Genomic DNA, 22,463 nt, shown 5'->3' on the forward strand with positions numbered 1-22,463 from the left:
GAGGATCTTGGCCTGTTAATATTATGATCTAAGCTGCAGCGTTGGAATTTTTTGTCAACTTTAGAGCTTTCCAGGTTTAGGTAATCTGAAAACTTAGTGAATCTCGGGAATGTCACAGTAGTCTTAACATGTGATAGACCTAGGCCCTCCCCCCAATCCACAATTACTGCATTAGACTCAATGGGGAAGTTTCACCCTACACAGTGAGAACCTGCAAAATGTGCAAGAGTGGCGGCTTGGACAATGCTGAACACAGCCATAATGTTCACGATTTGAAATAAACTAATGCTCTTTCTAAGCCTCCCTATAACCTAGACAGGTAATCCTCAACATCAGCCAGGTTAAGATATTGGCAGGAGTGGAGTCTGTGGAACTGTGCTCCATTAACCAATTTAGACGGGGCATTGTGAATTCAACGTGGACTGAAGTAAATGCTTCACCTTCACCCTCCTCCACATCCAAATATTTTTCTCCTCAGTCAGTTCGGCAAACCAATAGTAAGGGTTTCCCATGATGTTACTTTTGTATTTAGGTGCTTTGCAGTACTTTATCGCCACATGTCCCTTCCACCTCATGCTTATCTCCATTTCTTTCACCATCCTGTATACGTGGATGGAGATGCTGATGGCAGTTAGATCCCGGTCTAAGGCAGTGAAGGTGATGACCTAATGCCATCAGAATGAGGCCCGGGCAGGGGAGAGGGGGGCCTGTGTTCATTTCCAGCCATTGCAGCTGGTGCAATTTGTATTCAGTAAAAATCTGGAATCCCATCTAAAGAAGACCATGAAGCTGTTAGGAGAAAGTGAGGAATGCAGATGCTGGGGATCAGAGTCAAAACGTGTGGTGCTGGAAAAGCACAACAGGTCAGGCAGCATCTGAGGAGCAGGAGAACATTACAGCGCAGTATAGGCCCATTGGCCCTCGAGTCGACATTTCGTGTATCAGCCTTTCATCCTGATGGAGGGCTCAGACCACAAACATCAATTCCCCTGCTCCTCGGATGCTGACTGACCTGCTGTGCTTTTCCAGCACCACATTCTGTGACCAGGAAGCTGTTCATTGTCAGGGAGAATCCCGACCTGGTACACAAATCCTCTTCAGGGAAAGAAATCTGCTGTCCTTACCTGAGCTGGCCTGCACGGGACTCCAGACTCACCTACAGCAATATGATTGGCTCCACGGATGGGATAAATGCTGGCCTGGCCATTACCCACATCCCATAGAGTAGAATGTTAGGAATTTGATGGGGACGGCAATGAAATGAGATATTAATGTTCTTGTAACTCACAAAGATGTTTACAGTTCTATTTCCTCCCTGCCATTGTGAAGAAATCATCTGTAAGAATTTGTTTTTCACCACCTTGATTTTGTTTTGAATCTATCCCCATCCCTGCTCCCTACTAAATTAGGGATACTAAATTCAATGTAATCTTAGATAAAGGATCTGTCAATAGTTACCCCCAGAGCCAATACCCAAAGGCATTTTTCAAAGTCTCAGTTGATCATTGAGTGACCATGTGACGTCCATCCATTTGGATAAGGTCTTTGTGACCGCTGGATATCAATACGTTTTGGATCCTTTTTGACCAGAATGTGTGTAAATACATGAATACAGTTTCTGGTCAGACACATCAACTTTTCCCACAGGAAACTTTCACAAGAGGCTTCTCACTGTGATGTTATTGGTGGCTCTAGATGTGAATCAAAGCCACTCTGTCAGGCCGATCTAACACTGAGGTTAATCAAAGGGAACACATCTCCACCTCACCCTGCACTTGAACACTTTTGATTTAAAAAAGCAAAATCCTGCAGAAAATGGAAATCTGGAACCACAGCAGAAAGTGTTGAAGAATCTCAGCAGAGCTGCCGGCCTCACTGGAGAGAGAAACAGAGTTAATAATTTGAGTCACATTTTGACTCAGTCATTGGACTCAACATTAACTCTATGCGTCCTCCCACAGATTCTGCCAGACCCATGGAGACTCTCCAGCATGTTCTGGTTTTATTTCTCATCTGCTTTTACATAGTAGCTTATAATTTCTCATAAAGTGAAGCGGTCCATGTCCATATACAGCAAGGCTTGGACAATATCCAGGTTCAGACTGACAATTGACAATTTATATTTGAGCCATACAAGTACCAGGCAACGGTCACCTCCACCAAAGGAGAATCTAACCATTACCCCATGACATTCAATAACATTACCGTGACTCAATCCCCCACTATCAATATCCTCGGATTACCATTGACCAGAATATGAACGGTACCGTTCAGATAAATTCACTGAGGCTAGGGATCCTGCAGCAAGTAACTAATCTCTGACTCCCAATAGCCTGTCTCCCACCTTCAAAACACAACTCAGGAGTGAGATGGAATACTCCCTCTTTACCTGAATGAGTACATCTCCAACAACATACAAGAAGCTCAACACCATCCAGGACAAAGCAGCCCACTTGACTGGCACCACATCCACAAATATTCACTCCCCCTTCCACTGACACACAGTGGCAGCTGTGTGTACTATCCACAAGATGTACGAGAGTATTTCGCTCCCGGACCTGAGTCTGCACCTTCCAAACACACGACCGATACCATATATCAGGACAAGGAAGTTCCCTCCAAGTCACTCACCATCCTGACTTGGAAATACATTGGCGTTTCTTCAGTGTCACTGGGTCAAAATCCTGGATCCCCCTCCCTAACAGTCCTGTGGGTGTAGCTAAGTCAATTGACTGCTTTGGTTCAAGAAGGTAGTTCATCATCATCTACAGAAGGGCAACCAGGGACAGGCAATAAATGTTAGACAAGCTCGCGATGCCCGTGTCCCATTAATGAATGAACATTTGAAATTTGGTCCATTTTGAAGCCAACAAAAATAAATACTTAGCATTTAATTTGCGGGAACACATTCAAATGTTTAGAGAAGGTGGAGTGAAAGTTAATATCGTGTTTCCAATCACAAGAGACTTCATTTGTCATTCAGTCACATCCAACTGTAAGCATCCAGTTAGTTTGGAGTGTGTCCAGAATCTATTACTCCATAAGTCATGATATCATGAAGTTTCATCTCTCAAACCTGTCTATCTTCCAGATCTCTGATTGGCTCTGTGTCTCAACCCCTCCCTCACAGTCCTCCCTGTTGTGTTCATTGGTGCCTGGATTGATTGGAAATTCCTGAGCGGCTGTCAGGGATTGTCAATCTTCATTGGTGCTGCCACGCCCTGGTTGAGTGCAGGGTGTCCCAGGAAGATAAATACAACAACTAGTGGGAGAGAGGCTCAGTTCTAGAGTTGTCTAGGTGACAGTGAGTAGGAACAGTGAAGATGGCCTCCCAAGTGTGTCAGAACTACCACAAGGACTGTGAGGATGCTGTTAACAAGCAGATCAACCTGGAGCTCTATTCCTCCTATGTTTACCTCTCCATGGTGAGGCGTGTGGACTTGAGACTGAAACCTGAAGAGTTGGACTTTTGTTGATTTAATGTATTGGTAAAATGGATTGTGTAAAGTTCTGGTGATTTTAAACATGGAGTAACCTTTGAGTGAACAACTCCTACAGCAGCTGCTCTCTATGGATATTTAAGGTGTAGTGTGAGCTTCTTGTGGTACTGTCCCTACCTCTGACCCAAGAGGCCTAGGTTCTTGTCCTGCCTACTCCAGAAGTGTATCTGAATGTTGCTGAATTATACTTGGGTTTTTGTATCAAATCATGAACCTACTTATTGCCAGAAGGTCACACACTAGTGTCACTACTGTAGTCTGGCAGATCCTCCTTAGTATTGTTCCCTCCTTTTTGAATGTTAAGCTCTTAACCTTCTGATGTTGAGACTTCATTCACAGCAATGATCATTGTTTTCATTAGTGGAATGGAAAATGTGTATAATAACTTGCTCAATGGTATTTGACAGTATCTCAACTGCTTGTTCTGGAATCAATTGAAGTACTTTTTACTTTCCCTGATGCAGTACAGTCACTGGTCATGTTTGAAAGAGTATCTGGCAGTAAACCCTACCATGTCAGACAGTCTCTCTCCATGATGGGCCCAATACTAGAGAGATCTACCCTGTTCTGAAAAATCTCCTCCACTGTGAGGAGGGCACTTTGGTTTAATTCATTAAAAGCAGGATGTACTCCATAACCTGACATAAGAATTCAGGTTTAGCTTGGTATGGAATGTTTAGCTTCAATGAAATTCAGCTGAATTTAGCTAACTGCTTGAGCAGGGAACTAAGTTGTATGCTGTTATAAATTGTCTATTAATTGAAGATCTTGAATTGCTTTAGGAGCTTTAAGTGACACTTGATTTCTCTCCTCCCCCAGTCCTCTTACTTTGACCGGGATGATGTTGCCCTGCGTCACTTTGCTGAGTTCTTCAAGGAGCAGTCCCATGAGGAACAGGAACATGCTGAGAAACTGATGGAATTCCAGAATAAACGTGGAGGCCGAGTCCTCCTGCAGGATGTCAAGGTTGGGTTGGTGTTATTGTAGATGGACTAATTCTGGGAATTAAATTGCTTCATATCAGTATCTGTGGTTTATTACAGTAACTCTCTGATACCACAGTTCTCTAAATTTAGTGTCTCAAATGCAACTGTAGAATGTGAAGCCCTTATCCTTTCTCTCTCCTCCCAGAAGCCAGAGCAGGATGAGTGGGGCAATGGTCTGGAGGCAATGCAGAGAGCTCTGCAGATGGAGAAGGATGTGAACCAGAGTCTGCTGGATCTGCACAAACTCTCCTCTGGCCATACTGACCCTCATGTGAGTTTTTGATGTATTTATGTCTGAGCTCTTGCGTTACATAGATAAGACACTTGTCCCTTTAGCCTCCGATTTTGTATCTAAATTGTAGTGAGTCGAGCCTGGGAGTGGACCAAGCTTCTGGTGTAGTCATGATCTGAGCACTTTCTCACTGCTGTTAAGCAATCTGTGACATCCCTTAACTGTCTGCGTCTGAGCGATGTACAGCATGGAAACAGGCCCTTCGGTCCAACCTGTCCATGCTGACCAGATATCCCAACTCAATCTAGTCCCACGTGCCAGCACCCAGCCCATATCCCTCCAAAACCTTCCCTTTTTTTCATAAATTCGTCCAAATGCCTTTTAAATGTTGCATTTGTATGAGCCTCCACTTCCTCAACTGTCCACTCCCCCATATTGAGGGGAATACCAGTCTTGGTGGAGAAGAGTATATTTGATCTTGACATAATCAGATTTTCTCTTTGCCTTCCAGCTGTGTGACTTCCTGGAGAGGCACTACTTGGATGAGCAAGTGAAGGTGATCAAGAAGCTGGGAGATCACATCACCAACCTGAAGAGACTGGGAGCCCCTGAGAATGGCCTGGGAGAGTACCTGTTTGACAGGCTCACCCTGGGGGAGAGTGACTGAACTGACTGCAGGGAGCAAGCTGTGTAACCTTTGGTATTAATGGGAGATGTGTGCAGAGTAAAGTTACTTTTCTTAAACTGTGACCTGCCCTCTATTGTGAAATATGCCAACTGTAAATAAACTGCTCGATATTGTACTTTTTTTGTTTACTTGTTTGGATGAATGTCTGTCAGTTGTGAAGAAGTATGATTTGTGACCTCATTGGTCATTCAGAGCTCAGTGCAAGGTCTCTGGATTCAAAGCACCAAAACATGCTACACTCAATCAAACCTGATTATAATTGCTGTCTCCTTTTGTAAGGGAGCCAATTAATATCGGGCCACAGTGCTCATCAAATAACATCTTTCAGTTCTTGTCCAGTAAAGATATTAGGAAAAGGAATTCTGCTCCAGGAATTCCAAAAAGAAGGTTCCTTGTATATTTAAGGAAATAATCCAGACGACTGAGCTGAATATTCCATTCTTGCCCCCAAAATGTTCTCCAACCATTTCTGTTAGCAGCAATCGGTTGACAACTAACAATGTGTAAATCTGCACTGTAGCCAAATGATTTAATCTCTATACATTCTGCTCCATGTGGTTGTATCATTACCCCTCTGAAAGGGTGCCAACCTGGTTGATATTGCAGTTGTAATTACCCATTGTTTATGTTGGTCTCAAGTGTTTGAAAAATGCCATGTGATTCATAAAATTTCAATCTTCAGTCATCCATCTTAGAATCCCTACAGTGTGAAAGTAAGCCATTCTGCCCATTGAATTCACACTAACCCCTACAAGAGCATCTTACCCATACACCCCTTCTTACCTTATCTCTGTAATACCTCATTTCCCATGGCTAACCCAGTTACCTACACATCCCTGAACGTGAGGGATAATTTCCCATCAACAATCCAACATAACCTGCACATCTTTGGACTGTGGGAGGAAACTGGAGCACCAAAAGGAAACCCACGCAGACACAGGGAGAATGTGTAAACTCCACACAGACAGTTGCTTGAGGGTGGAATCTTGGGCCCCCCTGTGCTGAGAGATAGCAGTGTTAACCAATGAGCCACTTTGCCGCTCAATGCCTTTGTGAAACTATAAACATGCAAAAACGTTGCGGCATCTTTGTTTTCACATCCATCACCATTCTCACTTTTCACAATCGCTACTAGAAAAACGCAGCAGACCAGGCAGCATCTGAGGAGGAGGTGAATAGATGTTTTGGGCAAAATCCCAAAAAGGCTTATGAAAGCCTTGATGAAGCCTGATTGAAGGGCTTATGCTCAAAATGTTGATTCTCCTGCTTCTCGGATGCTGCCTGACCTGCTGTGCTTTTCCAGCACCACACTGTTGACTCTAGCCAGACCACAGTTGGAGTTCTGGGAACAGTTTTGACCCCTGATCTACAAAAGGGTTGGAGGCAGTCCAGAGAAGGTTCATTAAGCTGATCCTATGGAAGGACTCTCTCATGAAAAGCAGTCGAGTGGGTCAGAATAATTAGAAAAGACATTACCTGTAACATGTGTTTCTTCGGGAGGTTGACAGGGTGGATGCAGAGACGGTGGTTCTCCTTGTGAGAGTGACCAGCACCAGAGAGCATCATCTCAGAGTAAGACATCGCCTGTTGAAGACAGATAAGGAGAAATTTCTCCCAATCCCTTCTGAATCTATGGAATTCTTTCTTGCAGAGGTCTGTTGATGGGTTGAGATAGGTTTTTAAGTTTGTAATGATCAAGGTTTATGAAAACAACCAAGGATATGGAGCTGAGGATTATCAGATCAGCGATAATCTCATTGGGTGGCAGGCAGACCAAATGGGCTGAATAAGCTCCCTCTGCTCCTATCCACTGGGACTCACTGATGTAGTGATTGTGAAAAGAGAGAATGGTGATGGGTGTGAAAAACAAAGATGCCACAATGTTTTTGCATTTTTATTGTTTCACAAAGGAATTGAGCGCCACAGTGGCTCGTTGGTTAGCACTGCTGCCTCTCAGCACTAGGGGCCCAAGATTCCACCCTCAAGCAACCGTCTGTGTGAAGTTTACACATTCGCCCTGTGTCTGCATGGGTTTCCTCTGGGTCAACACTGGAAAAGCAATGAACACATTTGAACTTTGCACATCAATGCTCCAAAAGACAGATTGGACATAAAGAGAGCAGTTCTATGGAGGGCATGCCCAGTGAAATGGGACCAGCAGTGGGACTGGTCTAAGCGAGGACTTGCCAGGAAGCCAGTGTTGCCAAGCTCCCTCAAAAAACCTACATGGAATAAATCTGATCACTTGTGCAATGACTACGTTTATAGCCAGTCCTCCTGTTTGGAGAGGGGAGGATTTATAAACCTAGTGTTAGTGCTTCTCCACATGTCTCAGCCAATGGCTAATATTACAACCTCCCAAGAGAAACAATTCAAACTGGATTGAAGCCATCTGAATAGCAAGCTCTCAGGATAAACTGTTCCTTTTTATTGTGGTAATGGGTTTTCCACAACAGGTTACATCTCAGACCTCTTCATAACTGACAGACATTCATCCAAACAAGTAAACAAAAAAAAAAGTACAATATCAAGTAGTTTATTTACACTTGGCATATTTCACAATAGAGGGTAGGTCACAGTTTAAGAAAAGTAACTTTACTCTGCACACATCTCCCATTAATACCAAAGGTTACACAGCTTGCTCCCTGCAGTCAGTTCAGTCACTCTCCCCCAGGGTGAGCCTGTCAAACAGGTACTCTCCCAGGCCATTCTCAGGGGCTCCCAGTCTCTTCAGGTTGGTGATGTGATCTCCCAGCTTCTTGATCATCTTCACTTGCTCATCCAAGTAGTGCCTCTCCAGGAAGTCACACAGCTGGAAGGCAAAGAGAAAATCTGATTATGTCAAGATCAAATATACTCTTCTCTACCAAGACTGGTATTCCCCTCAATATGGGGAGTGTACAGTTGAGGAAGTGGAGGCTCATACAAATGCAACATTTAAAAGGCATTTGGACAAATTTATGAAAAAGGAAGGGTTTGGAGGAATATGGGCTGGGTGCTGGCAGGTGGGAAGAGATTGGGTTGGGATATCTGGTCAGCATGGACAGGTTGGACCAAAGGGTCTATTTCCATGCTGTACACTGCTTGGACTCTGACAGTTAAGGGTGTCACAGATTGCTTAACAGCATCGAGAAAGGGCTCACATGACTACACCAGAAGCTTGGTCCACTCCCAGGCTAGACTCACTACAATTTAGATACAAAATCAGAGGCTAAAGGGCCAAGTGTCTTATCCATTTAACGTAAGAGCCCAGACATAAATACATCAAATACTCACATGAGGATCCGTGTGGCCAGAGGAGAGTTTGTGCAGATCCAGCAGACTCTGGTTCACATCCTTCTCCATCTGCAGAGCTCTCTGCATTGCCTCCAGACCATTGCCCCACTCATCCTGCTCTGGCTTCTGGAGGAAGGGAAAAACATGGTGGTCACTTTCTTACAAGTGGTGTCCAATCCAGTAAAAAAAGGTGGTCACAAGAAAGCAGAGGGCTTAACAAGGCACAAGTACAAACCAATTGGGTTAAGCCACTTCAAATCCATATTAAGTAAAGTTATTTCTAACCAAATAGGATCAAAACTAAGTTAGTCCAACCTTGACATCCTGCAGGAGGATTCTGCCTCCACGTTTATTCTGGAATTCCATCAGTTTCTCAGCGTGTTCCCGTTCCTCATGGGACTGCTCCTTGAAGAACTCAGCAAAGTGACGCAGGGCAACATCATCCCGGTCAAAGTAAGAGGACTGGAGGAGGAGAGAAATCAAGTGTCACTTAAAGCTCCTAAAGCAATTCGAGATCTTCAATTAATAGACAATTTATAACAGCATACAACTTAGTTCCCTGCTCAAGCAGTTAGCTGGATTCAGCTCGTTATTCAGACCAATTTCATTGAAGACAGACATTACATTCCATACCAAGCTAAACCTGAATTCTTATGTCAGGCTATATAGTACATCCTGCTTTCAATGGATTAAACCAAAGTACCCTACTCTCTTTAGTAGAGGAGATTTTTCAGAACAGGGTAGATCTCTCCAGTATCTGGCCCATCATGGAGACACACTGTCTGACATGGTAGGGTTTACTGCCAGATACTCTTTCAAACATGACCAGTGACTGTACTGCATCAGGGAAAGTAAGAAGTACTTCAATTGATTCCAGAACAAGCAGTTGAGATACTGTCAAATACCATTGTGCAAGTTATTACACATTTTCCATTCCACTAATGAAAACAATGATCATTGCTGTGAATGAAGTCTCACCATCAGAAGGTTAAGAGCTTAACATTCAAAAAGGAGGGAACAATACTAAGGAGGATCTGCCAGACTACAGCAGTGACACTAGTGTGTGACCTTCTGGCAATAAGTAGGTTCATGGTTTCATACAAAAACCCAAGTATAATTCAGCAACATTCAGATACACTTCAGGGAGTAGGTCGTATTAGAACCTAGGCCTCTTGGTTCAGGGGCAGGGACACTACCACTGTACCACAAGAAGCTCACACTACACCTTAAATAACCATAGAGAGCAGCTGCTGTAGGAATTGTTCACTCAAAGGTTACTCCATGTTTAAAATCACCAGAACTTTACACAATCCATTTTACCAGTACATTAAATCAACAAAAGTCCAACTCTTCAGGTTTCAGTCTCAAGTCCACAAGCCTCACCATGGAGAGGTAAACATAGGAGGAATAGAGCTCCACATTGATCTGCTTGTTAACAGCATCCTCACAGTCCTTGTGGTAGTTCTGACACACTTGGGAGGCCATCTTCACTATTCCTACTCACTTTCACCTAGACAACTCTAGAACTGAGCCTCTCTCCCACTAGTTGTTGTATTTATCTTCCTGGGACACCCTGCACTCAACCAGGGCGTGGCAGCACCAATGAAGATTGACAATCCCTGACAGCCGCTCAGGAATTTCCAATCAATCCAGGCACCAATGAACATAACAGGGAGGACTGTGAAGGAGGGGCTGAGACACAGAGCCAATCAGAGATCTGGAAGATAGACAGGTTTGAGAGATGAAACTTAATGATATCATTACTTATGGAGTAATAGATTCTGTACACACTCCAAACTAACTGGATGCTTACAGTTGGATGTGACTGAATGACAAATGAAGTCTCTTGTCGTTGGAAACACGATATTAACCTTCTCTCCACCTTATCTAAACATTTGAATATGTCCCAGAATTTTACCTGACAAATAAAATGCTAAGTATTTAATTTTGCTGGCTTCAAAATGGACCAAATTTCAAATGTTCATTCATTAATGGGACACGGGCATCGCGAGCTTGTCTAACATTTATTGCCTGTCCCTGGTTGCCCTTCTGTAGATGATGATGAACTGCCTTCTTGAGCTGAAGCAGTCAATTGACTTAGCTACACCCACAGGACTGTTTGGGAGGGGGATCCAGGAATTTGACCCAGTGACACTGAAGAAACGCCAATGTATTTCCTAGTCAGGATGGTGAGTGACTTGGAGGGAACTTCCTTGTCCTTATATATGGTATCGGTCGTGTGTTTGGAAGGTGCAGACTCAGGTCCGGGAGAGAATTACTCTCGTACATTTAGTGGATAGTACACACAGCTGCCACTGTGTGTCAGTGGAAGGGGGAGTGAATATTTGTGGATGTGGTGCCAGTCAAGTGGGCTGCTTTGTCCTGGATGGTGTTGAGCTTCTTGTATGTTGTTGGAGATGTACTCATTCAGGTAAGGAGGGAGTATTCCATCTCACTCCTGAGTTGTGTTTTGAAGGTGGGAGACAGGCTATTGGGAGTCAGAGATTGGTTACTTGCTGCAGGATCCCTAGCCTCACTGAATTTATCTGAACAGTCCCGTTCATATTCTGGTCAATGGTAATCCCAGGATATTGATAATGGGGGATTGAGTCACGGTAATGTTATTGACTGTCGTGGGGTAATGGTTAGATTCTCCTTTGGTGGAGGTGACCGTTACCTGGTACTTGTATGGCTCAAATATAAATTGTCAATTGTCAGCCCAAACCTGGATATTGTCCAAGCCTTGCCGTATATGGACATGGACCGCTTCACTTTATGAGAAATTATAAGCTACTATGTAAAAGCAGTTGAGAAATAAAACCAGAACATGCTGGAGAGTCTACGTGGGTCTGGCAGAATCTGTGGGAGGAAGCATAGAGTTAATGTTGAGTCCAAAGACTGAGTCAAAATGTGACTCAAATTATTAACGCTGTTTCTCTCTCCAGTGAGGCTGGCAGCTCTGCTGAGATTCTTCAGCAATTTCTGCTGTGGTTCCAGATTTTTCTTCAGGATTTTGCTTTTTGTTTTATCGAAGTGGTTGAAGACCAAGGTGAGGTGGAGATATGTTCCCTTTGGTTAACCTCAGTGTTAGATAGGCCTGACAGAGTGGCTTTGATTCACATCTGGAGCCACCAATAACATCACAGTGAGAAGCCTCTTGTGAAAGATGCCTGTGGGCACAGTTGATGTGTCTGACCAGAAACCGTATTCATGTATTTACACACATTCTGGTCAAAAAGGATCCAAAACGTATTGATATCCAGCGGTCACAAAGACCTTATCCAAATGGATGGACGTCACATGGTCACTCAATGATCACCAGAGACTTTGAAGAAAGCCTTTGGGTATTGGCTCTGGGGGTAACTATTGACTGATTCTTTATCAAAGATAACATTGAATTTAGTATCCCTAATTTATTCAGGCGCAGGGATGGGGATAGATGATTTTCTTCACAATGACAGAGATAAAATAGGACTGTAATTATCTTTGTGAGTTACAAGGACATTAATATATTGTTTCATAGCCATTCCCATCAAATTCCTGACATATTATTCTATGGGAGGTGGGTAATGGCCAGGCCAGCATTTATCCCATCCCCGGAACCAATCATATTGCTGTAGGTGAGTCTGGAGTCCCGCGTAGGCCAGCTCAGGTAAGGACAGCAGATTTCTTTCCCTGAAGAGCATTTGTGTACCAGGTCGGGATTCTCCCTGACAATGGACAACAGCTTCCTGGTCACAGAATGTGGTGCTGGAAAAGCGCAGGTCAGGCAGCATTTGAGGAGCTGGGGAATTGACGTTTGGAGTTTGAGCCCTCCATCAGGATGAAAGGCTGATACCCAAAACATTGACTTGAGGGCCGATGGGCCGATACTGCGCTGTAATGCTCTCCTGCTCCTCACATGCTGGCTGACCAGCTGGGCCTTTTTGACTCCGATCCCCCACTTCTACATTCCTCACTTTCTCCTAACAGCTCCATGGTCCTCTTCAGACAGTATTCCAGATGTTTATTGAACACAAATTGCACCAGCTGCAATAGCTGGATTTGAAACCCCCCTCCCCATCAGGTCTCATGCTAATGGCACTAGTCCATCGCCTTTACTGCCTTAGACACTAGATAACTGCAGTCAGCGTTTCAATCCACGTATACAGGATGGTGAATGAAATGGAGATGGTGGAAGGTACATCTAGTGATCAAGCACTGCAAAGCACCGAAATACAAAGCTAACATGATGGGAAACACCTACTATTTGGCTTGCCAAACTGACTGAAGAGAACATTTGGATGTGGAGGAGGGGGAAGGTGAAGCATTTACCTCTGTCCCCATTACTTCCTTTTGCACATTGCCCCCTCTAAACTGATTAATGGAGCATGGAGTGAATTCACAGTTCCAGACTCCTCTCATACCACACTTAACCTGGCTGCTGTTGAACGTTACCTGTCTATGCTCTAAAGAAGTTTAGAAAGAGTTTGTTTGAAATAGTGAACCTTATGGCAGAGTTGAGCATTACCTAAACTGTCACCCTTGGACATTTTGAATGCAGCTCCTCACCGACTATGTACAGGGTTAAACTTCCCGTGAGTCTGATGCAGTGAGAGGGGGCCTAGGTCTATCACCTGTTAAGACTACTGCGACATTGTCTAGATTCACCAAGCTTTATGGTTGCTCTCTAGATTTGGGATTACCGAAACCGGGAAGGCTCTAAAGTGGACAAAACAAATTCCAACCTTACAGATTAGACCATAATATTGGCAGGACAGTATCCTCAACACTTCTAGCACAGCTTAATAAGCTACATAGATAAGCAAAGGCTAGAGGCTTAAAAGAAAATCAGCAAGTTTAATACAGGTGTAACTTCAGAGAATAAACCCTACTGAAATTTGCTCTAATTTAGTAATGCAAGGAGTGGAAAAGCTGGTTTTGGATTTAAAAACCACAACAGCTGAGGTTTTGATCTTACCAGTGATGGTTGGACAGTTTTAGGAAAGTTATTACCAGTGGCACTGGCCCTTGCACTGAGCTGCTCAGGAAGAGGTTTGGAGAACTCCTCTTGAAGATCAGAATCTGGTAGAGTTCCCACCTCCCACTGTACTGGGAGAAACATGTACTCCATAAACCCAGGTCTGTACTTGGTCTCATACCCACACCACATACTATTTGCTGTTGGGGTGGGGGTGGAAATTATATTAGGACAGGGATTAACTAGTGATCTGGATCAAGAGATCCTCTGACAGCAAGTCCTAGCACAGACCTGTATACACAGTCTGACCCAGTAATCAGCACAAACCAATCTAACAATAAGCAGTTTATTTCCAGTTGGCACATTCCATGATCAAGCCCAGGACAGTGAGCTACTTCTACAAGCTTCAGTTTCTATAGATCTCATTCAGAGAATAAAAGTGAAGACTTGCTCCCTGCAGTCAGTTCAGTCACTCTCCCCCAGGGTGAGCCTGTCAAACAGGTACTCTCCCAGGCCATTCTCAGGGGCTCCCAGTCTCTTCAGGTTGGTGATGTGATCTCCCAGCTTCTTGATCATCTTCACTTGCTCATCCAAGTAGTGCCTCTCCAGGAAGTCACACAGCTGGAAGGCAAAGAAAATCTGATTATGTCAAGATCAAATATACTCTTCTCCACCAAGACTGGTATTCCCCTCAATATGGGGGGGTGGACAATTGAGGAAGTGGTGGCTAGTACAATTGCAACATTTAAAAGGCAGTTGGACAAATTTATGAAAAAGAAAGGGTTTGGAGGGATATGGGCTGGGTGCTGGCACGTGGGACGAGATTGGGTTGGGATATCTGGTCAGCATGGACAGGTTGGACCAAAGGGCCTGTTTCCATGCTGTACACTGCTTGGACTGAGACAGTTAAGGGATGTCACAGATTGCTTAACAGCGTCGAGAAAGTGCTCAGATCATGACTACACCAGAAGCTTGGTCCACTCCCAGGCTCGACTCACTACAATTTAAATACAAAATCGGAGGCTAAAGGGCTAAGTGTCTTATCCATTTAACGTAAGAGCCCAGACATAAATACATGAAAAACTCACATGAGGGTCCGTGTGGCCAGAGGAGAGTTTGTGCAGATCCAGCAGACTCTGGTTCACATCCTTCTCCATCTGCAGAGCTCTCTGCATTGCCTCCAGACCATTGCCCCACTCATCCTGCTCTGGCTTCTGGAGGAAGGGAAAAAACATGGTGGTCACTTTCTTACAAGTGGTGTCCAATCCAGTAAAAGGTGGTCACAAGAAAGAAAAGGGCTTAACAAGGCACAAGTACAAACCAATTGGGTTAAGCCACTTCAAATCCATATTAAGTGAAGTTATTTCTAACCAAATAGGATCAAAACTAAGATAGTCCAACCTTGACATCCTGCAGGAGGACTCGGCCTCCACGTTTATTCTGGAATTCCATCAGTTTCTCAGCGTGTTCCCGTTCCTCATGGGACTGCTCCTTGAAGAACTCAGCAAAGTGACGCAGGGCAACATCATCCCGGTCAAAGTAAGAGGACTGGAGGAGGAGAGAAATCAAGTGTCACTTAAAGCTCCTAAAGCAATTCAAGATCTTCAATTAATAGACAATTTATAACAGCATACAACTTAGTTCCCTGCTCAAGCAGTTAGCTGGATTCAGCTGAATTTCATTGAAGCTAAACATTCCATACCAAGCTAAACCTGGAATTCTTATGTCAGGTTATGGAGTACATCCTGCTTTCAATGAATTAAACCAAAGTGCCCTCCTCACAGTGGAGGAGATTTTTCAGAACAGGGTAGATCTCTCCAGTATCTGGCCCATCATGGAGAGAGACTGTCTGACATGGTAGGGTTTACTGCCAGATACTCTTTCAAACATGACCAGTGACTGTACTGCATCAGGGAAAGTAAAAAGTACTTCAATTGATTCCAGAACAAGCAGTTGAGATACTGTCAAATACCATTGTGCAAGTTATTATACACATTTTCCATTCCACTAATGAAAGCAGTGATCATTGCTGTGAATGAAGTCTCAACATCAGAAGGTTAAGAGCTTAACATTCAAATGGGAGGGAACAATACTAAGGAGGATCTGCCAGACTACAGTAGTGACACTAGTGTGTGACCTTCTGGCAATAAGTAGGTTCATGGTTTCATACAAAAACCCAAGTATAATTCAGCAACATTCAGATACACTTCAGGGAGTAGGTCGTATTAGAACCTAGGCCTCTTGGTTCAGGGGCAGGGACACTACCACTGTACCACAAGAAGCCCACACTACACCTTAAATATCCATAGAGAGCAGCTGCTGTAGGAATTGTTCACTCAAAGGTTATTCTATGTTTAAAATCACCAGAACTTTACACAATCCATTTTAACAATACATTAAATCAACAAAAGGGCAACTCTTCAGGTTTCAGTCTCAAGTCCACAAGCCTCACCATGGAGAGGTAAACATAGGAGGAATAGAGCTCCACGTTGATCTGCTTGTTAACAGCATCCTCACAGTCCTTGTGGTAGTTCTGACACACTTGGGAGGCCATCTTCACTATTCCTACTTACTATCACTAAAACTAAATTTGTTTCCCCCACTAGTTGTTGTATTTATCCTCCTGGGACACCCTGCATTCAACCAGGGCGTGGCAGCACCACTGAACATTGACAATCCCTGACAGCCGCTCAGGAATTTCCAATCAATCCAGGCACCAATGAACACAACAGGGAGGACAGTGAGGGAGGAGCTGAGACCCAGAACCAATCAGAGATCTGGAAGATAGACAGGTTTGAGAGATGAAATTTAATGATATCATTGCTCTTGGAGTAATAAATTCTGTACACACCCCAAATGAGCTGGATGTGACTGAATGACAAATGAAGTCTCTTGTCGTTGGAAACACGATATTAACCTTCTCTCCACCTTTAATAAACATTTCAATATGTCCCAGAATTTTACCTGACAAATAAAATGCTAAGTATTTATTTTTGTTGGCTTCAAAATGGACCAAATTTCAAATGTTCATTCATTAATGGGACATGAGCTTGTCCAACATTTATTGCCTGTCCCTGGTTGCCCTTCTGAAGGTGATGGTGAACTGCCTTCTTGAACTGAGGCAGTCAATTGACTTAGCTCCACCCACAGGACTGTTAGGGAGGGGGATCCAGGAATTTGACCCAGTGACACTGAAGAAACGCCAATGTATTTCCAAGTCAGGATGGTGAGTGACTTGGAGGGAACTTCCTTGTCCTTATATATGGTATCGGTCTTGTGTTTGGAAGGTGCAGACTCAGGTCCGGGAGAGAATTACTCTCGTACATCTTGTGGATAGTACACACAGCTGCCACTGTGTGTCAGTGGAAGGGGGAGTGAATATTTGTGGATGTGGTGCCAGTCAAGTGGGCTGCTTTGTCCTGGATGGTGTTGAGCTTCTTGTATGTTGTTGGAGATGTACTCATTCAGGTAAGGAGGGAGTATTCCATCTCACTCCTGAGTTGTGTTTTGAAGGTGGGAGACAGGCTATTGGGAGTCAGAGATTGGTTACTTGCTGCAGGATCCCTAGCCTCACTGAATTTATCTGAACAGTCCCGTTCATATTCTGGTCAATGGTAATCCCAGGATATTGATAGTGGGGGATTGAGTCACAGTAATGTTATTGAATGTCATGGGGTAATGGTCAGATTCTCCTTTGGTGGAGGTGACCGTTACCTGGTACTTGTATGGCTCAAATATAAATTGTCAATTGTCAGCCCAAACCTGGATATTGTCCAAGCCTTGCTGTATATGGACATGGACTGCTTCACTTTATGAGAAATTATAAGCTACTATGTAAAAGCATTGAGAAATAAAACCAGAACATGCTGGAGAGTCTACGTGGGTCTGGCAGAATCTGTGGAGGAAGCATAGAATTAATGTTGAGTCCAATGACTGAGTCAAAATGTGACTCAAATTATTAACGCTGTTTCTCTCTCCAGTGAGGCCGGCAGCTCTGCTGAGATTCTTCAACACTTTCTGCTGTGGTTCCAGATTTTTCTGCAGGATTTTGCATTTTGTTTTATCGAAGTGGTTGAAGACCAAGGTGAGGTGGAGATATGTTCCCTTTGGTTAACCTCAGTGTTAGATCGGCCTGACAGAGTGGCTTTGATTCACATCAGGAGCCACCAATAACATCACAGTGAGAAGCCTCTTGTGAAAGATGCCTGTGGGCACAGTTGATGTGTCTGACCAGAAACTGTATTCATGTATTTACACACATTCTGGTCAAAAAGGATCCAAAACGTATTGATATCCAGCGGTCACAAAGACCTTATCCAAATGGATGGACGTCACATGGTCACTCAATGATCACCAGAGACTTTGAAGAAAGCCTTTGGGTATTGGCTCTGGGGGTAACTATTGACTGATTCTTTATCAAAGATAACATTGAATTTAGTATCCCTAATTTATTCAGGCACAGGGATGGGGATAGATGATTTTCTTCACAATGACAGATGAAATAGGACTGTAAATATCTTTGAGAGTTACAAGGACATTAATATCTCGTTTCATTGCCGTTCCCATCAAATTCCTGACATATTATTCTATGGGAAGTGGGTAATGGCCAGGCCAGCATTTATCCCATCCCCAGAACAAATCATATTGCTGTAGGTGAGTCTGGAGTCCCGTGCAGGCCAGCTCAGGTAAGGACAGCAGATTTCTTTCCCTGAAGAGCATTTGTGTACCAGGTCGGGATTCTCCCTGACAATAAACAACAGCTTCATGGTCACAGAATGTGGTGCTGGAAAAGCACAGCAGGTCAGGCAGCATTGGAGGAGCTGGGGAATTGACGTTTGAGCCCTCCATCAGGATGAAAGGCCGATACCCAAAACATCGACTTGAGGGCCGATACTGCGCTGTAATGCTCTCCTGCTCCTCACATGCTGCCTGACCAGATGTGCCTTTTTGACTCCGATCCCTCACTTCTACATTCCTCACTTTTTCCTAACAGCTCCATGGTCCTCTTTAGACAGGATTCCAGATGTTTATTGAATACAAATTGCACCAGCTGCAATGGCTGGATTTGAAACCCCCCTCCCCACCAGGTGCCATGCTAATGGCACGAGTCCATTGCCTTTACTGCCTTAGACACTGGATAAGTGCAGTCAGCGTTTCAATCCACCTATACAGGATGGTGAAAGAAATGGAGATGGTGGAAGGTACATCTAGTGATCAAGCACTGCAAAGCACCGAAATACAAAGGTAACATGATGGGAAACACCTACTATTGCCTTGCCAAACTGACTGAAGAGAACATTTGGATGTGGAGGAGGGTGAAGGTGAAGCATTTACCTCTGTCCACATTACCTCCTTTTGCACATTGCTCCATTAATCAGTTTAGAGGGGGCATTGAGTGAATCCACAGTTCCAGACTCCTCTCATACAACACTGTTAACCTGGCTGCTGTTGAATGTTACATGTCTATGCTCTAAAGTTTAGAAAGTGTTTGTTTGAAATAGCAAACCTTATGGCAGAGTTGAGCATTATCTAAACTGTCACCCTTGGACATTTTGAATGCAGCTCCTCACCGACTGTGCAGGGTTAAACCTCCCCCGTGAGTTCAATGCAGTGAGAGAGGGCCTAGGTCTATCACCTGTTAAGACTACTGCAACATTGTATACATTCACCAAGCTTTCTGGTTCCTCTAGATTTTGGATTACGGAAATCAGGAAGGCTCTAAAGTGGACAAAACAAATTCCAACCTTACAGATTAGACCATAATATTGGCAGGACAGTATCCTCAACACTTCTCACAGCTTAATGAGCAACATAGATAAGCAAAGGCTAGAGGCTTAAAAGAAAATCAGCAAGTTTAATACAGGCGTAACTTCAGAGAATAAACCCTACTCTGAAATTTGCTCTAATTTAGTAATGCAAGGAGTGGAAAAGCTAGTTTTGGATTTAAAAACCACAACAGCTGAGGTTTTGATCTTACCAGTGATGGTTGGACAGTTTTAGGAAAGTTATTACCAGTGGCACTGGCCCTTGCACAGAGCTGCTCAGGAAGACGTTTAGAGAACTCCTCTTGAAGATCAGAATCTGGTAGAGTACCCATCTCCCACTGTACTGGGAGAAACATGTACTCCATAAACCCAGGTCTGTACTTGGCCTTATATCCACACTACATACTATTTGCTGTTGGGATGGGGGTGGAATTTAAATAAGGACAGGGATTAACTAGTGATCTGGATCAAGAGATCCTCTGACAGCAAGTCCCAGCACAGACCTGTATACACAGTTTGACCCAGTAATCAGCACAAACCAATCCAACAATAAGCAGTTTATTTCCAGTTGGCACATTCCATGATCAAGCCCAGGACAGTGAGCTACTTCTACAAGCTTCAGTTTCTATAGATCTCATTCAGAGAATAAAAGTGAAGACTTGCTCCCTGCAGTCAGTTCAGTCACTCTCCCCCAGGGTGAGCCTGTCAAACAGGTACTCTCCCAGGCCATTCTCAGGGGCTCCCAGTCTCTTCAGGTTGGTGATGTGATCTCCCAGCTTCTTGATCATCTTCACTTGCTCATCCAAGTAGTGCCTCTCCAGAAAGTCACACAGCTGGAAGGCAAAGAAAATCTGATTATGTCAAGATCAAATATACTCTTCTCCACCGAGACTGGTATTCCCCTCAATATGGGGAGTGGACAATTGAGGAAGTGGTGGCTTGTACAATTGCAACATTTAAAAGGCATTTGGACAAATTTATGAAAAAGAAAGGGTTTGGAGGGATATGGGCTGGGTGCTGGCAGGTAGGACGAGATTGGGTTGGGATATCTAGTCAGCATGGACAGGTTGGACCGAAGGGCCTGTTTCCATGCTGTACACTGCTTGGACTGAGACAGTTAAGGGACGTCACAGATTGCTTAACAGCATCGAGAAAGTGCTCAGATCATGACTACACCAGAAGCTTGGTCCACTCCCAGGCTCGACTCCCTACAATTTAAATACAAAATCGGAGGCTAAAGGGCCAGGTGTCTTATCCATTTAACGTAAGAGCCCAGACATAAATACATCAAAAACTCACATGAGGATCCGTGTGGTCAGAGGAGAGTTTGTGCAGATCCAGCAGACTCTGGTTCACATCCTTCTCCATCTGCAGAGCTCTCTGCATTGCCTCCAGACCATTGCCCCACTCATCCTGCTCTGGCTTCTGGAGGAAGGGAAAAACATGGTGGTCACTTTCTTACAAGTGGTGTCCAATCCAGTAAAAGGTGGTCACAAGAAAGCAGAGGGCTTAACAAGGCACAAGTACAAACCAATTGGGTTAAGCCACTTCAAATCCATATTAAGTGAAGTTATTTCTAACCAAATAGGATCAAAACTAAGATAGTCCAACCTTGACATCCTGCAGGAGGACTCGGCCTCCACGTTTATTCTGGAATTCCATCAGTTTCTCAGCGTGTTCCCGTTCCTCGTGGGACTGCTCCTTGAAGAACTCAGCAAAGTGACGCAGGGCAACATCATCCCGGTCAAAGTAAGAGGACTGGAGAAGGAGAGAAATCAAGTGTCACTTAAAGCTCCTAAAGCAATTCAAGATCTTCAATTAATAGACAATTTATAACAGCATACAACTTAGTTCCCTGCTCAAGCAGTTAGCTAAATTCAGCTGAATTTCATTGAAGCTAAACATTCCATACCAAGCTAAACCTGAATTCTTATGTCAGGTTATGGAGTACATCCTGCTTTCAATGGATTAAACCAAAGTGCCCTCCTCACAGTGGAGGAGATTTTTCAGAACAGGGTAGATCTCTCCAGTATCTGGCCCATCATGGAGAGGGACTGTCTGACATGGTAGGGTTTACTGCCAGATACTCTTTCAAACATGACCAGTGACTGTACTGCATCAGGGAAAGAAAAAAGGTACTTCAATTGATTCCAGAACAAGCAGTTGAGATACTGTCAAATACCATTGAGCAAGTTATTATACACATTTTCCATTCCACTAATGAAAGCAGTGGATAATTGCTGTGAATGAAGTCTCAACATCAAAAGGTTCAGAGCTTCATATTCAAATGGGAGGAAACAATACTAATCAGGAGCTGTCAGATTACAGCAGTGACATTGAGTGTGACCTTCTGGCAATATGTAGGTCCATGGTTTGATACAAAAACGCAAATATAATTCAGCAACATTCAGATACACTTCTGGAGTAGGTAGTACAAGAAACTAGGCCTCTTGGGTCAGAGGTAGGGACAGTACCACTGTACCACAAGAAGCTCACACTACACCTTAAATAACCATAGAGAGCAGCTGCTGTAGGAGTTGTTCACTCAAAGGTTACTCCATGTTTAAAAATCACCAGAACTTTACAAAATCCATTTACCAGTACATTAAATCAACAAAAGTCCAACTCTTCAGGTTTCAGTCTCAAGTCCACAAGCCTCACCATGGAGAGGTAAACATAGGAGGAATAGAGCTCCAGGTTGATCTGCTTGTTAACAGCATCCTTACAGTCCTTGTGGTAGTTCTGACACACTTGGGAGGCCATCTTCACTGTTCCTACTCACTTACACCTAGACAACTCTAGAACTAAGCCTCTCTCCCACTAGTTGTTGTATTTATCTTCCTGGGACACCCTGCACTCAACCAGGGCGTGGCAGCACCAATGAAGATTGACAATCCCTGACAGCCGCTCAGGAATTTCCAATCAATCCAGGCACCAATGAACACAACAGGGAGGACTGTGAGGGAGGGGCTGAGACACAGAGCCAATCAGAGATCTGGAAGATAGACAGGTTTGAGACATGAAACTTAATGATATCATTACTTATGGAGTAATAG

General features: G+C 43.9%; 4 protein-coding genes across 4 annotated transcripts; 1 reads left to right on the forward strand and 3 right to left on the reverse strand.

The window, feature by feature from the left end:
- Window positions 1-3,323: 3,323 nt before the first annotated feature.
- LOC122542138 (ferritin heavy chain A-like) lies at window positions 3,324-5,385 on the forward strand. The gene is made up of 4 exons (XM_087978084.1): window positions 3,324-3,425; window positions 4,320-4,466; window positions 4,632-4,757; window positions 5,230-5,385. The coding sequence occupies exons 1-4, from the start codon at window positions 3,324-3,326 to the stop codon at window positions 5,383-5,385; spliced, it is 531 nt and encodes a 176-aa protein (XP_087834210.1).
- A 2,677-nt stretch (window positions 5,386-8,062) lies between these two features.
- LOC148141199 (ferritin heavy chain A-like) lies at window positions 8,063-10,167 on the reverse strand. The gene is made up of 4 exons (XM_087978018.1): window positions 10,066-10,167; window positions 8,998-9,144; window positions 8,683-8,808; window positions 8,063-8,218 (listed from the first exon to the last, which is right to left on the reverse strand). The coding sequence occupies exons 1-4, from the start codon at window positions 10,165-10,167 to the stop codon at window positions 8,063-8,065; spliced, it is 531 nt and encodes a 176-aa protein (XP_087834144.1).
- Window positions 10,168-14,107: 3,940 nt separating this feature from the next.
- On the reverse strand, window positions 14,108-16,196 carry LOC122545694 (ferritin heavy chain A-like). Its single transcript, XM_087978019.1, has 4 exons — window positions 16,095-16,196; window positions 15,044-15,190; window positions 14,731-14,856; window positions 14,108-14,263 (listed from the first exon to the last, which is right to left on the reverse strand). The coding sequence occupies exons 1-4, from the start codon at window positions 16,194-16,196 to the stop codon at window positions 14,108-14,110; spliced, it is 531 nt and encodes a 176-aa protein (XP_087834145.1).
- A 3,888-nt stretch (window positions 16,197-20,084) lies between these two features.
- Window positions 20,085-22,170, reverse strand: LOC122545792 (ferritin heavy chain A-like). Its single transcript, XM_087978020.1, has 4 exons — window positions 22,069-22,170; window positions 21,019-21,165; window positions 20,707-20,832; window positions 20,085-20,240 (listed from the first exon to the last, which is right to left on the reverse strand). The coding sequence occupies exons 1-4, from the start codon at window positions 22,168-22,170 to the stop codon at window positions 20,085-20,087; spliced, it is 531 nt and encodes a 176-aa protein (XP_087834146.1).
- Window positions 22,171-22,463: the final 293 nt, after the last annotated feature.

This window comes from Chiloscyllium plagiosum, unplaced genomic scaffold, assembly GCF_037043375.1.
Source record: "Chiloscyllium plagiosum isolate Xiang-an unplaced genomic scaffold, Cpla_swu_hap1 HiC_scaffold_33, whole genome shotgun sequence".
NCBI lineage: Eukaryota > Metazoa > Chordata > Chondrichthyes > Orectolobiformes > Hemiscylliidae > Chiloscyllium > Chiloscyllium plagiosum.

Bases quoted from the DNA above. Each gene is read 5' to 3' on its own strand.
- LOC122542138 (XM_087978084.1), top strand. From the start codon at position 3,324: ATGGCCTCCCAAGTGTGTCAGAACTACCACAAGGACTGTGAGGATGCT. The intron at 3,426-4,319 runs GTGAGGCGTGTG...CTCCTCCCCCAG, and splicing joins CCTATGTTTACCTCTCCATG to TCCTCTTACTTTGACCGGGA. The intron at 4,467-4,631 runs GTTGGGTTGGTG...CTCTCCTCCCAG, and splicing joins TCCTCCTGCAGGATGTCAAG to AAGCCAGAGCAGGATGAGTG.
- LOC148141199 (XM_087978018.1), bottom strand. From the start codon at position 10,167: ATGGCCTCCCAAGTGTGTCAGAACTACCACAAGGACTGTGAGGATGCT. The intron at 9,145-10,065 runs GTGAGGCTTGTG...CTCCTCCTCCAG, and splicing joins CCTATGTTTACCTCTCCATG to TCCTCTTACTTTGACCGGGA. The intron at 8,809-8,997 runs GTTGGACTAACT...CCCTTCCTCCAG, and splicing joins TCCTCCTGCAGGATGTCAAG to AAGCCAGAGCAGGATGAGTG.
- LOC122545694 (XM_087978019.1), bottom strand. From the start codon at position 16,196: ATGGCCTCCCAAGTGTGTCAGAACTACCACAAGGACTGTGAGGATGCT. The intron at 15,191-16,094 runs GTGAGGCTTGTG...CTCCTCCTCCAG, and splicing joins CCTATGTTTACCTCTCCATG to TCCTCTTACTTTGACCGGGA. The intron at 14,857-15,043 runs GTTGGACTATCT...CCCTTCCTCCAG, and splicing joins TCCTCCTGCAGGATGTCAAG to AAGCCAGAGCAGGATGAGTG.
- LOC122545792 (XM_087978020.1), bottom strand. From the start codon at position 22,170: ATGGCCTCCCAAGTGTGTCAGAACTACCACAAGGACTGTAAGGATGCT. The intron at 20,833-21,018 runs GTTGGACTATCT...CCCTTCCTCCAG, and splicing joins TCCTCCTGCAGGATGTCAAG to AAGCCAGAGCAGGATGAGTG. The intron at 20,241-20,706 runs GTGAGTTTTTGA...TTTGCCTTCCAG, and splicing joins CTGACCACACGGATCCTCAT to CTGTGTGACTTTCTGGAGAG.